Genomic DNA, 15,574 nt, shown 5'->3' with positions numbered 1-15,574 from the left:
GGCTGGAGAAAGGCATTGAGCGCCATTTAATGACCTTGTCGCGTCTGACTTGGTGATCCGACGAGGATGTTAAATCATGCATTGCCAGCCTGGTTCGCACCTCGGCACTGCCATCCAAGCACTGCCAGACTGCCAGTGCCAAGTTGCCCATGTACCAGTTTGCCCGTGACATGGATCGGACCATGGGGTGCCTTGCCCTTTAGAGGTGGGATGTGGGGGTCTCGAGAACCCTCTTAGAAATATGTTGGGTGCAGTGGGGGGCAGGGGTCAGGAGGCCATGATGCGATGGCTGAGGGGGGTTGAAAGATAATTTTAAACTGGCACGCCGATCCATGAGTCGAGTTGAGCTCGTCAATGCAGCAAATGAGGTAAGTGCGGTTTTAACGTGGTGTTTCCCTGAGGTCACAGGAACCGGCAAAGACCCGTTAAATAGCTGTGTTATTCTCGGTGCTGCAGCACCGAGCAACACCCAGTGAAGTGCACCCAAAATGGAACACTGTTTTTGTCCCATTAAATCAAGCCCATTATGTTCTGCAAACTTTTAACTCCATGGTATCGCTAGTTTTTTTTTTAAACAGATTGTCCGAACGGGAAGCCAGCTTAATTGACAGGTTTGACTTTTTGTAAGGTGAAGAACACTCAAGCCAAGGACCTGCAAGACTTAATGGTTACTGGCGGGGGTAGGGAGGGTGGTGGTTGGAGATCATGGTGGCTGGAGCAAGGTTGGAGGTGTCTAGATCATTAGGGTTGGAAGATCATGGGATGTCAGGAAGAGGCAAGTCGGAGGGGGGGCGGAGTAATCAATCGCCAGATGGGCTGGGGGTCAACAGTTTAGGATGGTGGATGTGTGGGTAGTCAGTGACAGGGTGGGCCAGGGATGATCTGGGTGCTTACAGATATTTTTCTTGGGTGTGGAGGAAATAAACCAACAATTCATGGCCCACAAGTATTTAAATGAACCTTCCTCCGAGATTCATCCCTTCCCTTCTCTTTTACCTGCTGGGTTTCCTGATCCATGGGAAGCCAGCCAACATGGGGGAAAAGCAGAGATCTTGTTGAACTGAAGGCACTCAACCTCTTTGAAGGATTTAATCTGCATTTGAAGAACAATTCTCCCTCTTGATCGCCCACCTCTTGTCACGTCGCCAGTAAAATCAGAAGTGCATGAATTTTAAATGGGGTTGGATTGCGGTTTCAGGATTTATTTATTATTTTAGCTTCCCACTGGACCCAATCCCAGCTGTTTTTTTAGCATCAGAACCATCCTGCCCTTACATGCGATCCACAAGCACATGAAGCCAAGAGTAGGGCAGCCACTACTTTGCTGGGATGGTGAAAGGATTGAGGGTTGCTGGTGGTGAGGCAGGGATTGAACAGAATAATGAGTGGTGATTTTACTGAAAAATATAGGATTCCCAGGTTGTCTGACAGGGTAGATACTGAGGAGATGTTTTCTCTTGTGGCAGAGTCTAGGACCAGAGGACATAATCAAAGAGTAAGGGGTCGCCCATTTAAGAGAGAGATGAGGAGGAATCTCTTCTCTCAGAGGGTAGTGAATCTGTGGAATTCTTTACGACAGAGAGCCAGGGTGAGATAGAGAGATTTTTAATCAGTAAGGGAATCAAGGGTTATGGAGATAAGGCGGGAAAGTGAGTTGAGGATTATATCAGATCAGCCATGATCACATTGAATGGCGGAGAGACTCGGTGGGCCGAGTGACCTACTTCTGCTCCTACATTTTATGGTCTTAACCATCAGCACAAACTCTTTTGACCAGTTAAAGGTTGGGCCTGGGACTTTCAGGCAAGTTCTGCTGGAGTGGTTAGCTTCTCCACTCAGTGCCTCGGTGTGGCTGGGGGACCTCCTGGAATTTTTGTATTTGGAGAAAGTTAAATTCACGCTGAGGGGTCGATTGGGAGGTTCTATATAAGATGTCAACCGCTTGTTATATATTTTAAAGAGATGGTCAGTGTTAGCTGTTAGGAGGGGTCGGGGGTTTGGAGGGGTAGGGGGTTTGGGGAGCTGTTCCCGTTTTTGTGCTATGTTTTTGTATTAGTATAAAATTTAAAAATATTCAATTAAAATATTTACCAAAAAAAAGTCGGGCCTGGAGGTTATCAGAGCCAATGAGATCAGCTGTAAAGTGGAACTAGAAATTGTTGATTTTTTTGAAAGGCAGTCAATGAGAGACTACTTTCTGCTGCTGGTGACAGAAGAATCTGAGGCAGAATGCTGTTAAAATGTCAAGCGAGTCACAGTTATGGATATATGAATTTAGTATTAAGTTCGAAAGAAGGTATTAAAATGCACCTTTTGAAAACCTCCTCCTTTCCTGAAGGAATCCATTGGGAACTGCCTGGTGGCTGCAAGGGCTAATACATCTGCTCATTTAAGGTGGATGTTTCCCTAAGGTGAAGGTTTTATACTTGAGCTTTTCATAACTGCACTTGTGGAATTTTCAAGGTTAAACAGGGTCAGTTGAAGTGTCGATGAGTTTGACTTCATTCAAGAAAATGGATTCCCCGACTTCGAATTTCGGTGAGGCAAATGACGTGAAGTATGTGAATCAAACTGTTTTCCAATTCCTGGGGACATTGCCAAGTCCAAGTTGTGTTTCGCTTCTTTGAAGTTTGTTTATGCAAACCTCATTCTGAAGGCAGTCAAAGTGGAACTGAGCAACACTTTCAGCCATCGTTTTTTTGCACTTCACATTTCTTTTCCCCAAAGGAAGTTATTGCAGCAGGTCATGATACTTATTGCCAGTGAAAATAAGTATTTGTGACAGGGTTAAAAGTGAGGTACAGAGATACAAATTAACCTTGTTGATATTGTAGACAAAGAGCTTTGCCTCAGGAAAGGGTTGGGATTATTAGGGGTGGGTGTCTGAAAAGGAGTCAGTCCAGAAGTCAACGTGACATATCTGAGATTAGACTCCCACTGAAAGAATGTAGATCCTGTTAAATTAGCCTGAAGTCTTTTCATATTTAGAATAACTAGGGACCATCTCGGATTCTAATAATTACAGTAGGTTCTAAAATGCCAGAAAATGTGCTGATTGGTCAAGATTCTAAATTTTGTGGAGGGGCAGGCACTCAGTTAAAATCTCAAACCTCAAAAGTTATTTTCCCCTCAACAATTTCCATCGTAGTGATAGTTTCAAACTCCACTCTTGAGTATAGAATCCATAGAATTTTTACAGTGTGGAAAGAATCCATTCGGCCTATCAAATCTGCACAGATCCTCTGAAAGAGCACCCAACCAAGGCCCACTTCCACGGCCGTATCCCCGTAATGCCATACCTCAACCTAACCTGCTCATCTTTGGACCCTGAGGGACAATTTTAGCATTGCCAATCTACCTAACCTGCACATCTTTGGAATGTGGGAGGAAACTGGAACACCCGGAGGAAACCCACGCAGACACGGGGAGAGAAAGTGCAAACTCCACCCAGTCAGTGACCCAAGGCCGGAATTGACCCCGGGTCCCTGGCGCTGTGAGGCAGCAGTGCCACTGTGTCACTGGGTACATTCTCTTTCTTTTAGCCGATCAAAATGGGCGAATCTCGTGCACACGAGCAACCAAAGTTATAATAATTCGACATGCGATTGTACTTTCAGTGAAATCACAATTCTCCCCGTGCAGAGATGTCCTCAGCTGCCAGCTTCTTCATAACTGTTGGTCAGATTTTGTTTTTCAAGTTAGCAGGTCTGCAGACACTAAACTGCTGCACTCAGTGAGTGCACTCTGCTGCATCTAAATCCAATTTAGAAACGAATGAATCACAATAATGCGTGTCTTCACGTTCTTAATTATGACTGTGCATTGCCTCAGAGTATTTAACATTGATTCGACGAGAAAAATTGAAGTGCATAATGGAGTAACATTAATGAATGTCCAGCAGGTACGAATTTATAACTATGAAAATGTCAGGATGTAATTATCACTCCATTACTTTATTGGTAAGTGGCTCTTAAGCCACTTCTTTGGCACTGCAAATCTCAAAGTTTTGCCCTCTTTGTGAACAAGTTAGATCGGAAGATGACAGCTTTGTAGTTTTGAGCAATTTCCGTAAAGTCTACATTGCGGTTTCAGCTTCATTTACCACTGGCACTCTGACACAGTATTACCATCATCAACACTGTCTGACATTAGATATAACATAAACCCAAGAGGGTCCTGAATTACTTCGCCCTAAAAACTGGTGCGGCATTTACAATGTGGAATGAACTTGATCTCTTTGATTGCAGACTGCACATGAACGTTCTGCTGTCTGCTCAGGATAATTATGAATTCATGCAGCCACATCTAGCATTCACTGCATACATTAACAGAGGTGCAAAACTGTAACTTCCGAGCACCACTTAGAGGCTGCATCCCTTTAAAAGTACTGAGAGTGCAAGGTGTAAATCTGTGGTGAGAAATGGTACGAGATGGGAGAGAGTGAATTCTAAGCTTCTCAGACACTGCACCGGGGATCTTGAGGGGAGAAATGGAAAGGTGAAATAATGTTCGTTTCCTCCAGGTTTGAGGGGGAGGGGGATGTGAAGAGGGTAGGATGCCCCCCCAGGCATATGGGCCAGAACTTCCGAGGAGTGGCAGCCACTGTTAGATTGTCCTTGGTTGAATGGTAGAGGGTCAGTGGGGGCAGTTGTGTGGGCGAGTGGGGAGTAGATCAGATGTGGATGTTCTGTTGGGGGTGGGGGTCATCAGGATGTAGTTGGGATCAGGAGGGTAGTTGGAGGGGTGGGGGGGCTCGTCAAGAGGCCCAGTCAGATGAGACATAATGTGAATGAGATAAATAACAGGAAACCAAAGCATTTCTTAAATGGTGAGAGGTTGAGAAGTGAGGTGTCCAAAGGGACTTGCTTGTCCTTGCTCATGAGTGACTGTAAGCTACTATGCCAGTGCTGTAATCCATCAAGAAGGCATGCTGTAATCCATCAAGAACAGTTTGTTGGCCTCAATCCCCTCCAGGGGATTTGAGTACAGCAGTAAAGATGTCTTGCTGCAATTGTATAGATCCTTGGTGAGACCAGATTTGGAGTACTGTGTAAAGTTTCAGTCTCCTTATCTAAAGAAGGATATACTTATCATAGAGAGAATGCAATGGAGGTTCACCGGACTATTCCATGTGTGGTATTCTTTGTGTTGCTTAATGGAGGATGGTTGGCATAGTGTTCACAAAGGCCACAAAATAGCTTGAACTTAACAAAGCTATAAATTTATTGACACTACTAATTTGGATTCAACACATACTTCTAAATAGTAGTTGATTGTTCACACGTCAACTGCACTCATCTACCACTAATCTTAACACTGGTTTAAACTATGATCTGCTCTAGCTCACACTAATAATACTTCTGACTGTCTCTAGCTAACTCCTGGACTACTCTCACCCATAAAGCTCAGCATCAATGCCTTATATAGTTGTATCTGTAGCTCCCTCTAGTGACTACTCTAGACAATTCACTAACCATTGCAGTTCTTACAGTTATGATAATACCTGTAAGACCCTAGGATGGTGGGACTGTCCAATGAGGAAAGATTGAGGGAACTGGGCCTGTATTCTCTGAGTTTTGAAGAATGAGAGGTGGTCTCATTAAAACTTGTGAAATTAGAAATGGGTGTGACAGTGTGGATGTTTCCCCTGATTGGTGAGTCTAAAATCATGCAACACAATCTCAGAATATGGGGCAGGTCATTTAGGACTGGGATGAGGAGGAATTTCTTCACTCAGAGGGTGATGACTCTTTGGAATTCTGCATTGCAAAGTCCTGTGGAAGCTCAATCACTGAGCATGTGTCAGATAGAAATCGCTAGTTTTCTCGATACTCAAACCCAAGGACACAGCCTCAGACTGGAGGGATAAACCTTTAAAACAAGAGATAAGGAGAAATTTCTTCAGCCAGAGGGTGGTGAATCTGTGGAACTCATTCCCGCAGAAGGCTGTGGAAGCCAAATCACTGAGCGTCTTTAAGACATAGATAGATAGATTCTTGATTAATAAAGGGATCGGGGTTATGGGGAGAAGGCAGGGGAATGGGGAAGAAAAACATATCAGCCATGATTGAATGGCGGAGCAGACTCGATCGGCCAAATGTAAAAGACCTAACACACCAACAGGTTCAAAAACAGCTTCTTCCCCGCTGTTACCAAAATTCACGGCTCTGGGGTGGTCCCGGTGGATTGGAAATTAGCAAACGTGACACCACTGTTTAAAAACGGAGGTAGGCAGAAAGCGGGTAATTATAGGCCAGTTAGCTTAACTTTGGTAGTAGGGAAGATGCTGGAATCTATCATCAAGGAAGAAATAGTGAGGCATCAGGATGGAAATTTTCCCATTGGGCAGACGCAGCATGGGTTCATAAAGGCCAGGTCGTGCCTAACTAATTTTGTGGAATTTTTTGAGGACATTACCAGAGCGGTAGATAATGGGGAGTCAATGGATGTGGTATATCTGGATTTCCAGAAAGCCTTTGACAAAGTGCCACACAAAAGGTTGCTGCATAAGAAAAAGATGCATGGCATTAATGGTAAAGTAGTAGCATGGATAGAGGATTGGTTATTTAATATAAAGCAAAGAGTGGGGATTAATGGGTGTTTCTCTGATTAGCAATCAGTAGCTAGTGGTGTCCCTCAGGGATCAGAGTTGGGCCCACAATTCTTCACAATCTACACAGATGATTTGGAGTTGGGGACCAAGGGCAATGTGTCCAAGTTTGCAGATGACACTAAGATGAGTGGTAAAGCAAAAAGTGCAGAGGATACCGGAAGTCTGCAGAGGGATTTGGATAGGTTAAGTGAATGGGCTCTGGTCTGGCAGCTGGAATACAATGTTGACAAATGTGAGGTTATCCATTTTGGTAGGAATAACAGCAAAAGAGATTATTGTTTAAATGATAAAATATTATAACATGCTGCTGTGTAGAGACCTGGGTGTGCTAGTGCATGAGTCGCAAAAAGTTGGTTTACAGGTGCAACAGGTGATTAAGAAGGCAAATGGAATTTTGTCCTTCATTGCTAGAGGGATGGAGTTTAAGACGAGGGAGGTTATGCTGCAATTGTATACGGTGTTAGTGAGGCCACATCTGGAGTACTGTGTTCAGTTTTGGTCTCCTTATCTGCGAAAGAACGTACTGGTGCTGGAGGATGTGCAGAGGAGCTTCACTAGGTTAATCCCAGACCTGAAGTGGTTGGATTACGAGGAGAGGTTGAGTAGACTGGGACAGTACTTGTTGGAATTTAGAAGGATGAGGGGGGAATCTTATAGAAACATATAAAATTATGAAGGAAATAGATAGGATAGATGCGGGCAGGTTGTTACCACTGGCGGGTGAAATCAGAACTAGGGGGCATAGCCTCAAAATAAGGGGAAGTAGATTTGGGCTGAGTTTAGGAGGAACTTCTTAACCCAAAGGGTTGTGAATCTATGGAATTCCTTGCCCAGTGAAGCAGTAGAGGCTCCTTCATTAAATGTTTTTAAGATAATGATAGATAGTTTTCTGTAGGATAAAGGGATTAAGGGTTATGGTGCTCGGGCCGGAAAGTGGAGCTGAGTCCACAAAAGATCAGCCATGATCTAATTGAATGGCGGAGCAGGCTCGAGGGGCCAGATGGCCTACTCCTGCTCCTAGTTCTTATGTTCTTATGTTCTTATATTACCAGACTCCTGAAAGACCCTCTTATGGACTGAACTGATCACTTTACACATTTTCTCTACCGAGTTGTACTGCATTCCTTATGTTTCACCCGATGCCAGTGTCTATATATTTACATTATTTATTTATGTATGTCCTCTGTTCTTTCAAGCATGGAACCATCTGTCACGACTGCAGCAGAACAATACTTTTCACTGTACCTCGGTACACGTGACAATAAATCAAATGCAATCCAATATAATTCTTCTCCTTATGGTCTTATGGTTTTATAGTCTGACGACATCGTCGGATATGGGAATAGTCGGGAAAAATGGCACAAGAGGTAGATAATCAGCTATGATCTGTTTGAACGCCTGACCAGGCTCAATGGGCCTAATGGCCATCTCCTGCTGCTATGTTCCTATAGCTGTGGCAGTGTAAGATTGAAGAATGAGTTTTATGAATGAATGTGGACCTTTTGAACAACACTGTAACAAAATGCTAGTTGAGCAACATTCCATTCTGGCTGGGGGGAAGCTTTGCAAAGCCATGTTTTGTATCAAAAATAGCTTTATGTATTTACCAGTTGAAAACCAATGATTTCATTTTTTAAAAGACAAAGATAACATTCCTGCACCTTCAAACTGCAGTTCCAAAAGTGACTTAACAACTGCCTCACTATACATGAAATATTCCAAAACTATCAAGGAGAGCCAACCTCCCTCAATGAAAGAATCATGTGAGAAAGAATCATGTTCTGTGCTGTACTGTTCTATGTTCTATGTTCTAAGAATATGAATGAACCACATCTACTGAGCGATTCACAGGAAATTGAGACTCAACTGGGTTGGAAAAAGCATCAGGTGGAATTACTTCAGGCAAAGGATTCTGGCTGAGACAGAAATTCAGCCAGCCATAATCTAGCCAAGTTCAAATCTGGCACTTTGAATCCAGCAGTTGTGACCATATTTGGGTCACCGGTCAGTTGATGAGAGAGGATCACGTGACAAGCCAGCTTATTTAAAGAAATCAACCCAGCATCTGCTCTCCCTGGATGAAAAGATAAATCGACCAGCAACATCTTTAAACTTCCTTGACGCCAAATCCCGAGTGACCACCAAACTCATCCTGGATCAACCAACGTCAGTAACCTACAAGATTTGTATATCTTTACTGGATGTTAAAATTTCACTTTTTTTTTAAAAGAAATTACATTTTGTGTCAATTAATGGGAAATTTAGCATGGCCAATCCACTTACCCTGCACATCTTTGGGTTGTGGGATGAAACCCACGCAAACACGGGAAGAATGTGCAAACTCCACACGGACAGTGGCCCAGAGCCGGGATGGAACCTGGGACCTCAACGCTGTGAGACAGCAGTGCTAACCAATGCAACACCATGCTGACTTTAAAATGTCACATAATCTATCCTTTCACTTTGTAATATTTACTTGTGCATGCAAGCCTGAGTGTGTGTGTGCATCAAAATTAGAGCATTTCTATTATTTTACTTAGATTGGGTTGATTACAATAACGCAATCCTCTCTTCTTTTTTAAAACTCAAGGGAACCTGTCTGTTTGTGCACTTTATAGTCACAGCACGTAAACAGTCAAACACTCACTGAATTGGCACACATATTCTTTTAGAAAAAAAGAGTTGCACTCAAACAAGGAGTGGGATAAGAGGGGAGCCTCCTCCCCCTCCTCCCATGATCATAACAACACCTCAGTTCATTAGTTGCAAATTATTTGAAAATGGAAGAACGAGGATGTTTGACTGTGTTAGGTAGTTGGAGGGAAGAAGTCTTGTGATGAAGCTTCAAGGTATAGGTCAAGTGTTATGAGCATGTGCTTTTTTTTTAAAGATGCAGGAGTAAATCTTTCTGCCCCATGTGCCACGGGAATCATTGCGGACTCGGTGAACAGTTTGACGGACCATTTTAAGGCCTGTTGACCTTGTGCAGCAATGTCCGGTCTCGAGGCAGGAGTACCAGAGTATCACACACACAATAACCGACGCCGAAATCGCGTTCAGCGAACGGCCGGAGAATCCAAGTTCCCGACCAAATCAGGGTCGGCACCACTTTTGCGATGCTCTGCCCTCTCCAAAGCGGCGTACACTAGGAGTATGCCGCGCCACGTATCAACGACCTCAGGGCATTGCCTGAGACCCGCCACCCGTTGCTCCGCCCCCGACCGGCCGTTTTTTTCCGTCGGGAAGTCGGCATGGCGGCTGCCAACTCAGTCCAGCGCCGCCACAGCCAGGGGAGGTCCAATCGCGGGCAGTAGGTGACATTGTTCGGGGCTGAGGGCACTTATGTAGGGCAGTCCAGGGCACGCTAGCCAACCGAAGCGGGGCGGTCTATTTCGCGGGCCGGGTCTGCGAGCAGCCGCCACCATGTTGCACAGCACGGCCGCAGTAGGCCGTGCACGTGCGCATGCGCGCCCACGGACCCGGCAATTCATGGAGCGGATCGGCAGCTAGAGCCGGGTGCTCAACCTTACCGTCCTGCTCGCCTCCAGCAAAACAGGGAATCAGTGCCCGTTTTGGGCCATTTTGTCTGGTGTAAAATGTCACCGTTCCCATGCCGGCGTGAGGACACAGCCCCAGAATCGGAGAATCCAGCCCCACATCTCCTGAAACTTGTAAAATATACCTGAGGTGAGACATTAAAATGCAATTACCTGTTCTAAAACAATAGCTACAACATTAATGGATTAATAGAATTCCTCGAGAATATACAGCCAGCTGGGCCCTTTATGATGTTGCACGGGATTCTCCGTTCCATCATGCCAGCGGGATTCTCCGGTACCGCTACACTGAATGGAGATTTGGCTGAGCGCCAAATTCTTCATTCTCGCTGGCAGCGGTAGCGAGGCAGAATCACTACGGAGAATCCCACCTATGGTTTAGCAACCAAGAGGGAGATCAAGACCATGCTGTACTGAAATAGGCGGATGCGGTTTGCTCTCTGATGCTCTTGGAAGTATTGTGCCTGGATTTGCAAAGTAACCAATCTGAGAAGAAAAATCTACTGTAAACTGAGATCTTTTGGGAATAAAATATGAACATCTTCTCCATACAATTATACCCAGGAAGATAATTGAACAAATCAGGTGCAAAGTGGAATCACCATATTGAGACCAACCAAAGAGCAGCTAACCATATACTCCTGTTTTATCTTCTTCACAAACTGTACACAATTTTTTTAGCCCATTCTCTTCTTCTGCCATCTGCACTGTTGTGTATGTGTGTATATGTGTGTGTCGTAGTCATTTTTCTTTTAATTCAGCAAATAGTTTCAATAAACCTATCTTGTTCTTTGTTAGCCGTAAGAAAACCTGTCTGACTAGTTCTTTACTATCAGGAAGCATAAATAGAGAGATTCCTGCAGCATTGGCAAGCATGTTCTGCCGAAATTCACACTAAAAAAAAAGTGGCAATCAAACTTGGAAAGGGTGAACAGGGGAACCATTTCACCCCGTACGTGGCTGCAACAACAGATATATTTGGCAATCCTACACTTTGATATGTGACCAAGGGCCAGCATTTTCTTTTAGCACATATAAGCTAAAGGTTCACTGCTTCCCTCTGTGTTTTGCGGCTGTCATATTGAATCTAAACTGCTTAAGGTACTCAATGAACTTTCTTCTGAAGTAGAGCATTAGAACTCAAGCTGTGATCCAGAGGGTTGCTCCGTCCCAGTATTTGAGGGAACAGGCTGCCTTCAGGCTGAAATGGAATGTTCTCATTTGCTCTCTCACCCTCATCGCTACTTCCCAAATCCAAAGGCCCCAAATTATCCCTTTGAAAAGAGGAGCAATTGTGCTCAGAAATACTTAATGCAAAAACCCATTGCCAGAACTCAGACCTGGAATATCCATTGTTTCCTGACTATTAGGTTTGCTCAAACAAAAAAAAATGTTACACGCATATCCACATGCACCATAATTGACAATATTTCCCAGAGAGTGTTTAGTTTTCTACCCGATGATTCAATTGTATGTTCCTCTGTAAACACTGACTTCCATTCAGAAAGTAATGATTCAGGGATATGTGACTCAAAACAACTGAATTATAAGCAAATCATGAAGCAGTGTGCACAGCAAGTGAAAACTAAAACAGGCAGCAGGTTTCAACATAGATGTGCGACACACAAAAGAAAGCATTCTGCACAAGGCTGATGAGTACTCCACCTAATGGTTATACTGGCATTATGGCACCATCCACATCTCAACGCACTGAATTACAGCAGAAATGACAAAATTAGCTGTTGTCCGATCTTGTCCCATTCCCTCACTCAATCTGGCACTCAAATAACAGGAAGGCCTGGAATACCAACCTCTGACAGAGGATTGGTAAGCTTGCATCCCATTTTAGGTTTGTAGATTAGTAAGGTTAGAATTGACAAAATCTTGAGTGAACATCAGCACCCAGTAAATACACAATTCGACTCACATTTCCTTTGTTTACATAATACTGTCAACAATTGAAAGCCTCAATGTCTGAAGTGAATTCAAAGAGTCATGTTCACTGGAGCATCAAAAGTTAAGGGTCGCTAAATTCATGTCAAATGAAAAATAGGCGGGGTGGCACGGTGCCGCAGTGGTTAGCACTGCTGCCGCACGGTGCCGAGGACCCAGATTTGATCCCGGCCTGGGTCCCTGTCCATGTGGAGTTTGCACATTCTCCCTGTGTCTGCGTGGGCCTCAGCCCCACAACCCAAAGATGCGCAGGGTAGGTGGATTGGCCACGCTAAATTGCTCCTTAATCGGAAAGAAAATGAATTGGGAACCCTAAATTTAATTTTTAAAAATGAAAGACAGGCTTATGGGCCTTTTGGCTGAGGAATGCTAATAGTTGAAGAGGGGAGGCAACAGAGAGTCATCTGTTAAAGCCATGTCTAACAGAGAGTAACAGTTTATTCGTAAGATTTTGCTTGTAAGCAAATTATATTTTGTCCCTTTTACAAACAAAGAAAAATAGGAAGTTACGGTACCAAACCAAAAAGCAGGGTGGGAAAGCTGCAGTCAAAACTTTAAAATGGTGGGTTTTTTTGCAATATTAAAAATAATAACGAGAGTCTGTTTATACGGTGCCTGCATATCCCATTTACAAAACTGCAGGATGGATGTTAAATGGATGCCTCTCAGGCACTGCATGGCAAACAAAAACACACCCACACAATATAATTAATAAAATTGTAAAAAATTACCTATATATTTTATATCTGGTTGTAAATCCTTGACGATATCTTTCCACAAAGGATAAATATCCCCTTGAGTTGTGGAAAGGACCCCTGTCCGATATAAGCCAATCAAACTGCTTGGTGACATGGTTCTGGGTGGCTGTAGGATCCTGGTGGGAAGGTTTTACTGTTATATGGTCCCATATAAACAGTAAGTAGATGAATTCAATAAACCTCCAGTTCATGCTTTTCTTTCAGCCACTTTCTGTTCATTCTTGCTCCATTCTGTGGAGTCCTGGAGGGGAATAACAGGAGGTGTTTTTAGCACATTTCTTAAAGCATGAACAACACAAAAGAAAAGATGAGGATGAGGAACGGTCATTAACATCAAGTTTACCTGGACTCTTCAAGCTTAGCAACCAACTGCATTTGAACTCACTCAGGCTCCTTCTAGACTCTGTACCCTTTGTTGTCATCTAGGTTTGCTTTACCTTGATCATTCAATATTTTAATAACCTCAATAACCTCTCCCCTTTTACTTTTTCTCTGACTGTAGAACATGAGTGTCTCAATTCCTCAGCACATTTCACTCAGGGAGGGCCCATGACAATTAGCTGGTCCAGAAAGGGAAAGATAAGAATATTTAAAAATTACCATGGAACCTTGATGTGTTATAAGGAAAGGCCTCAATCACTCACTCCATTATTTCTTAGAAACAGCAATTTTTAGGTTTTTTAAAAATAAATTTAGAGTACCCAATTCTTTTTTTTTCCAATTAAGGGGCAATTTAACATGGCCAATCCATCTACCTTGCACATCTTTTGGTTGTGGAAGTGAGACCCACGTGGACAAAGGGAGAATGTGCAAACTCCCCACAGACAGTGACCTGTGGCTGGATGGAACCTATGCTAAACACTGCACCACCATGCCTCCCTTCTTAGAAACAGTAATGGTGTGTCACAGAGACACATCTTCACTACGGTGCAAGTGCATGGTCCATTGTGCAAGTGGCACTCTAAGCCCACCATCCAAACAGGATATATATAAGTGCACCTTTGAGTTCCAATGGACCACCAGTTTTCCAGGGTGAAGCAGCTCCTGGCTGGTCACGATGTGCTTTTCCTGAAAAGATCTTATTTGACCATCCAGGAAGACCCAGTGGTTAGGAGTGAACATCACAAATCATAGGCTTGAAAGCAACTGCGCATTGTAAACTCCCACATGGAGTATGAAATAATGGAGGTGTGTGAGAATATGGACTGTTTCCCGTGAATCAGAATGGGCCAAGTGGAGATTGAACACAGGTTTCTAACACAATGAAAGATTGGATTTCAAGGAAAAGACAGATTCCTCCAGTTTGGGAATCAGTGATGAGGGGCCATCAATTTAAATATTGACAAAGAGAATGAAGAGGAAGGTCAGGAATAACCTTGTTATGCACGGTCTATCTGTTCCCCACTCCAAGTTGTCCTTTGACACACTGCTTACCTCTGTTCTGCCATTAACATATTCTGATATCTTCCTGTGCCACAATCAGCACCCTTCTTTGTCATTTGCAGTCCATTTGTCTTTTAGTCTGTGGTATAATTGTCAATCTCCACCTGTCGCTGGCCCTCTATCCATCCCCATTACTCCACACCCCACGACCCCCACAGCAGTATAAATCCCATCCTATTTCCAGTTCTCTCAGATTTGACAGAAAAAAGTCATCCAGACTCGAAACGTCAGCTCCGTTCTCTCTCCACAGATGCTGTCAGACCTGCTGAGATTGCGCAGCACGTTCTGCTTTTATTATGCAGAAGCTTGTTAAAAACATAGAACACTTTGCCACACAGCAACTGAGTGAGAACATTGCTGGATAAGTATTTCTTACAGAGAAATTCGTTGAGACCAAGGCAGTGAGATCATTTCTGGATTTCTCCAGAGTGCGCAGCTATGAGCTAGTAGCAGGCAGCACGGTAGCACAAGTGGATAGCGCTGTGGCTTCACAGTGAGTGCCAGGGTCCCAGGTTCAATTCCCAGCTTGGATCACTGTCTGTGTGGAGTCTGCACGTTCTCCCCGTGTCTGCGTGAGTTTCCTCCGGGTGCTCCGGTTTCCTCCCAGAGTTCAAAGACGTGCAGGTGAGGTGGATTGGCCATGCTAAATTGCCCTTAGTGCCCAAAAAGGTTAGGAGCAGTTATGAGTTACGGGGTTAGGGTGCAGTGAGGGCTAAAGTGGGTCAGTGCAGACTCAATGGGCCGAATGGCCTCCTTCTGCACTGTATGTTCCATGTATGTAATCTTTGTATGATGGGTTGATTGGGCTTTTTCTGTGATGAATTTCAGAATGAAAAGAGAATAGCTTCTAATGCAAGCAGGTTTGTAATCCTTATATCTGGATGGATATCATTATTTCATGGGAATTGGGCATTGCTGGCAAAGCCAATATTAGTTGCCCATCCCTGATTGCCCTTGAACTGAGTGGCTTGCTAGGCCATTTCAGAGGGCAGTTAAGAGTGAACCAGTTAGATGGCGGGCGGGAGGCAGGCGCACAATGGAGGCCTCCCGTTCGGGAACGGCATTTTCGGGGCTTTAAGCCCGGTCCCAGGGTCCACGGAGGTGGCAAAAGCAGGAAGAAGGCACAGAGGAGGCAGAGTGAAGGTACAGTAAAGACAAATGTCAAGGGTGAGCAAAAAAAGGCCGTTAAAAAAAACAGCTGGTCCGTCAGGGAGTGGAAAGGTCACCATGGGGTCACCAAGGAAAATGGA

General features: G+C 44.1%; 1 protein-coding gene across 5 annotated transcripts in view; it reads right to left on the bottom strand.

Annotated features, from left to right (window-relative positions):
- Positions 1-15,574, bottom strand: part of brinp1 (bone morphogenetic protein/retinoic acid inducible neural-specific 1) — a 405,294-nt gene that overhangs the window by 278,490 nt on the left and 111,230 nt on the right. For all 5 annotated transcript variants that reach the window (XM_038782650.1, XM_038782649.1, XM_038782646.1 and 2 more), the window contains exon 2: positions 12,855-13,122. In XM_038782650.1, the coding sequence (XP_038638578.1) occupies positions 12,855-13,072 (218 nt within the window). In that variant the 5' untranslated portion in view covers positions 13,073-13,122. The remainder of the gene's footprint in view (positions 1-12,854; positions 13,123-15,574) is intronic.

This window comes from Scyliorhinus canicula, chromosome 21 (genome assembly GCF_902713615.1).
Source record: "Scyliorhinus canicula chromosome 21, sScyCan1.1, whole genome shotgun sequence".
Classification (NCBI taxonomy): Eukaryota; Metazoa; Chordata; class Chondrichthyes; order Carcharhiniformes; family Scyliorhinidae; genus Scyliorhinus; species Scyliorhinus canicula.
Note: the sequence above shows the minus strand (reverse complement) of the source record. Positions and strands in the feature narration are given on the sequence as shown.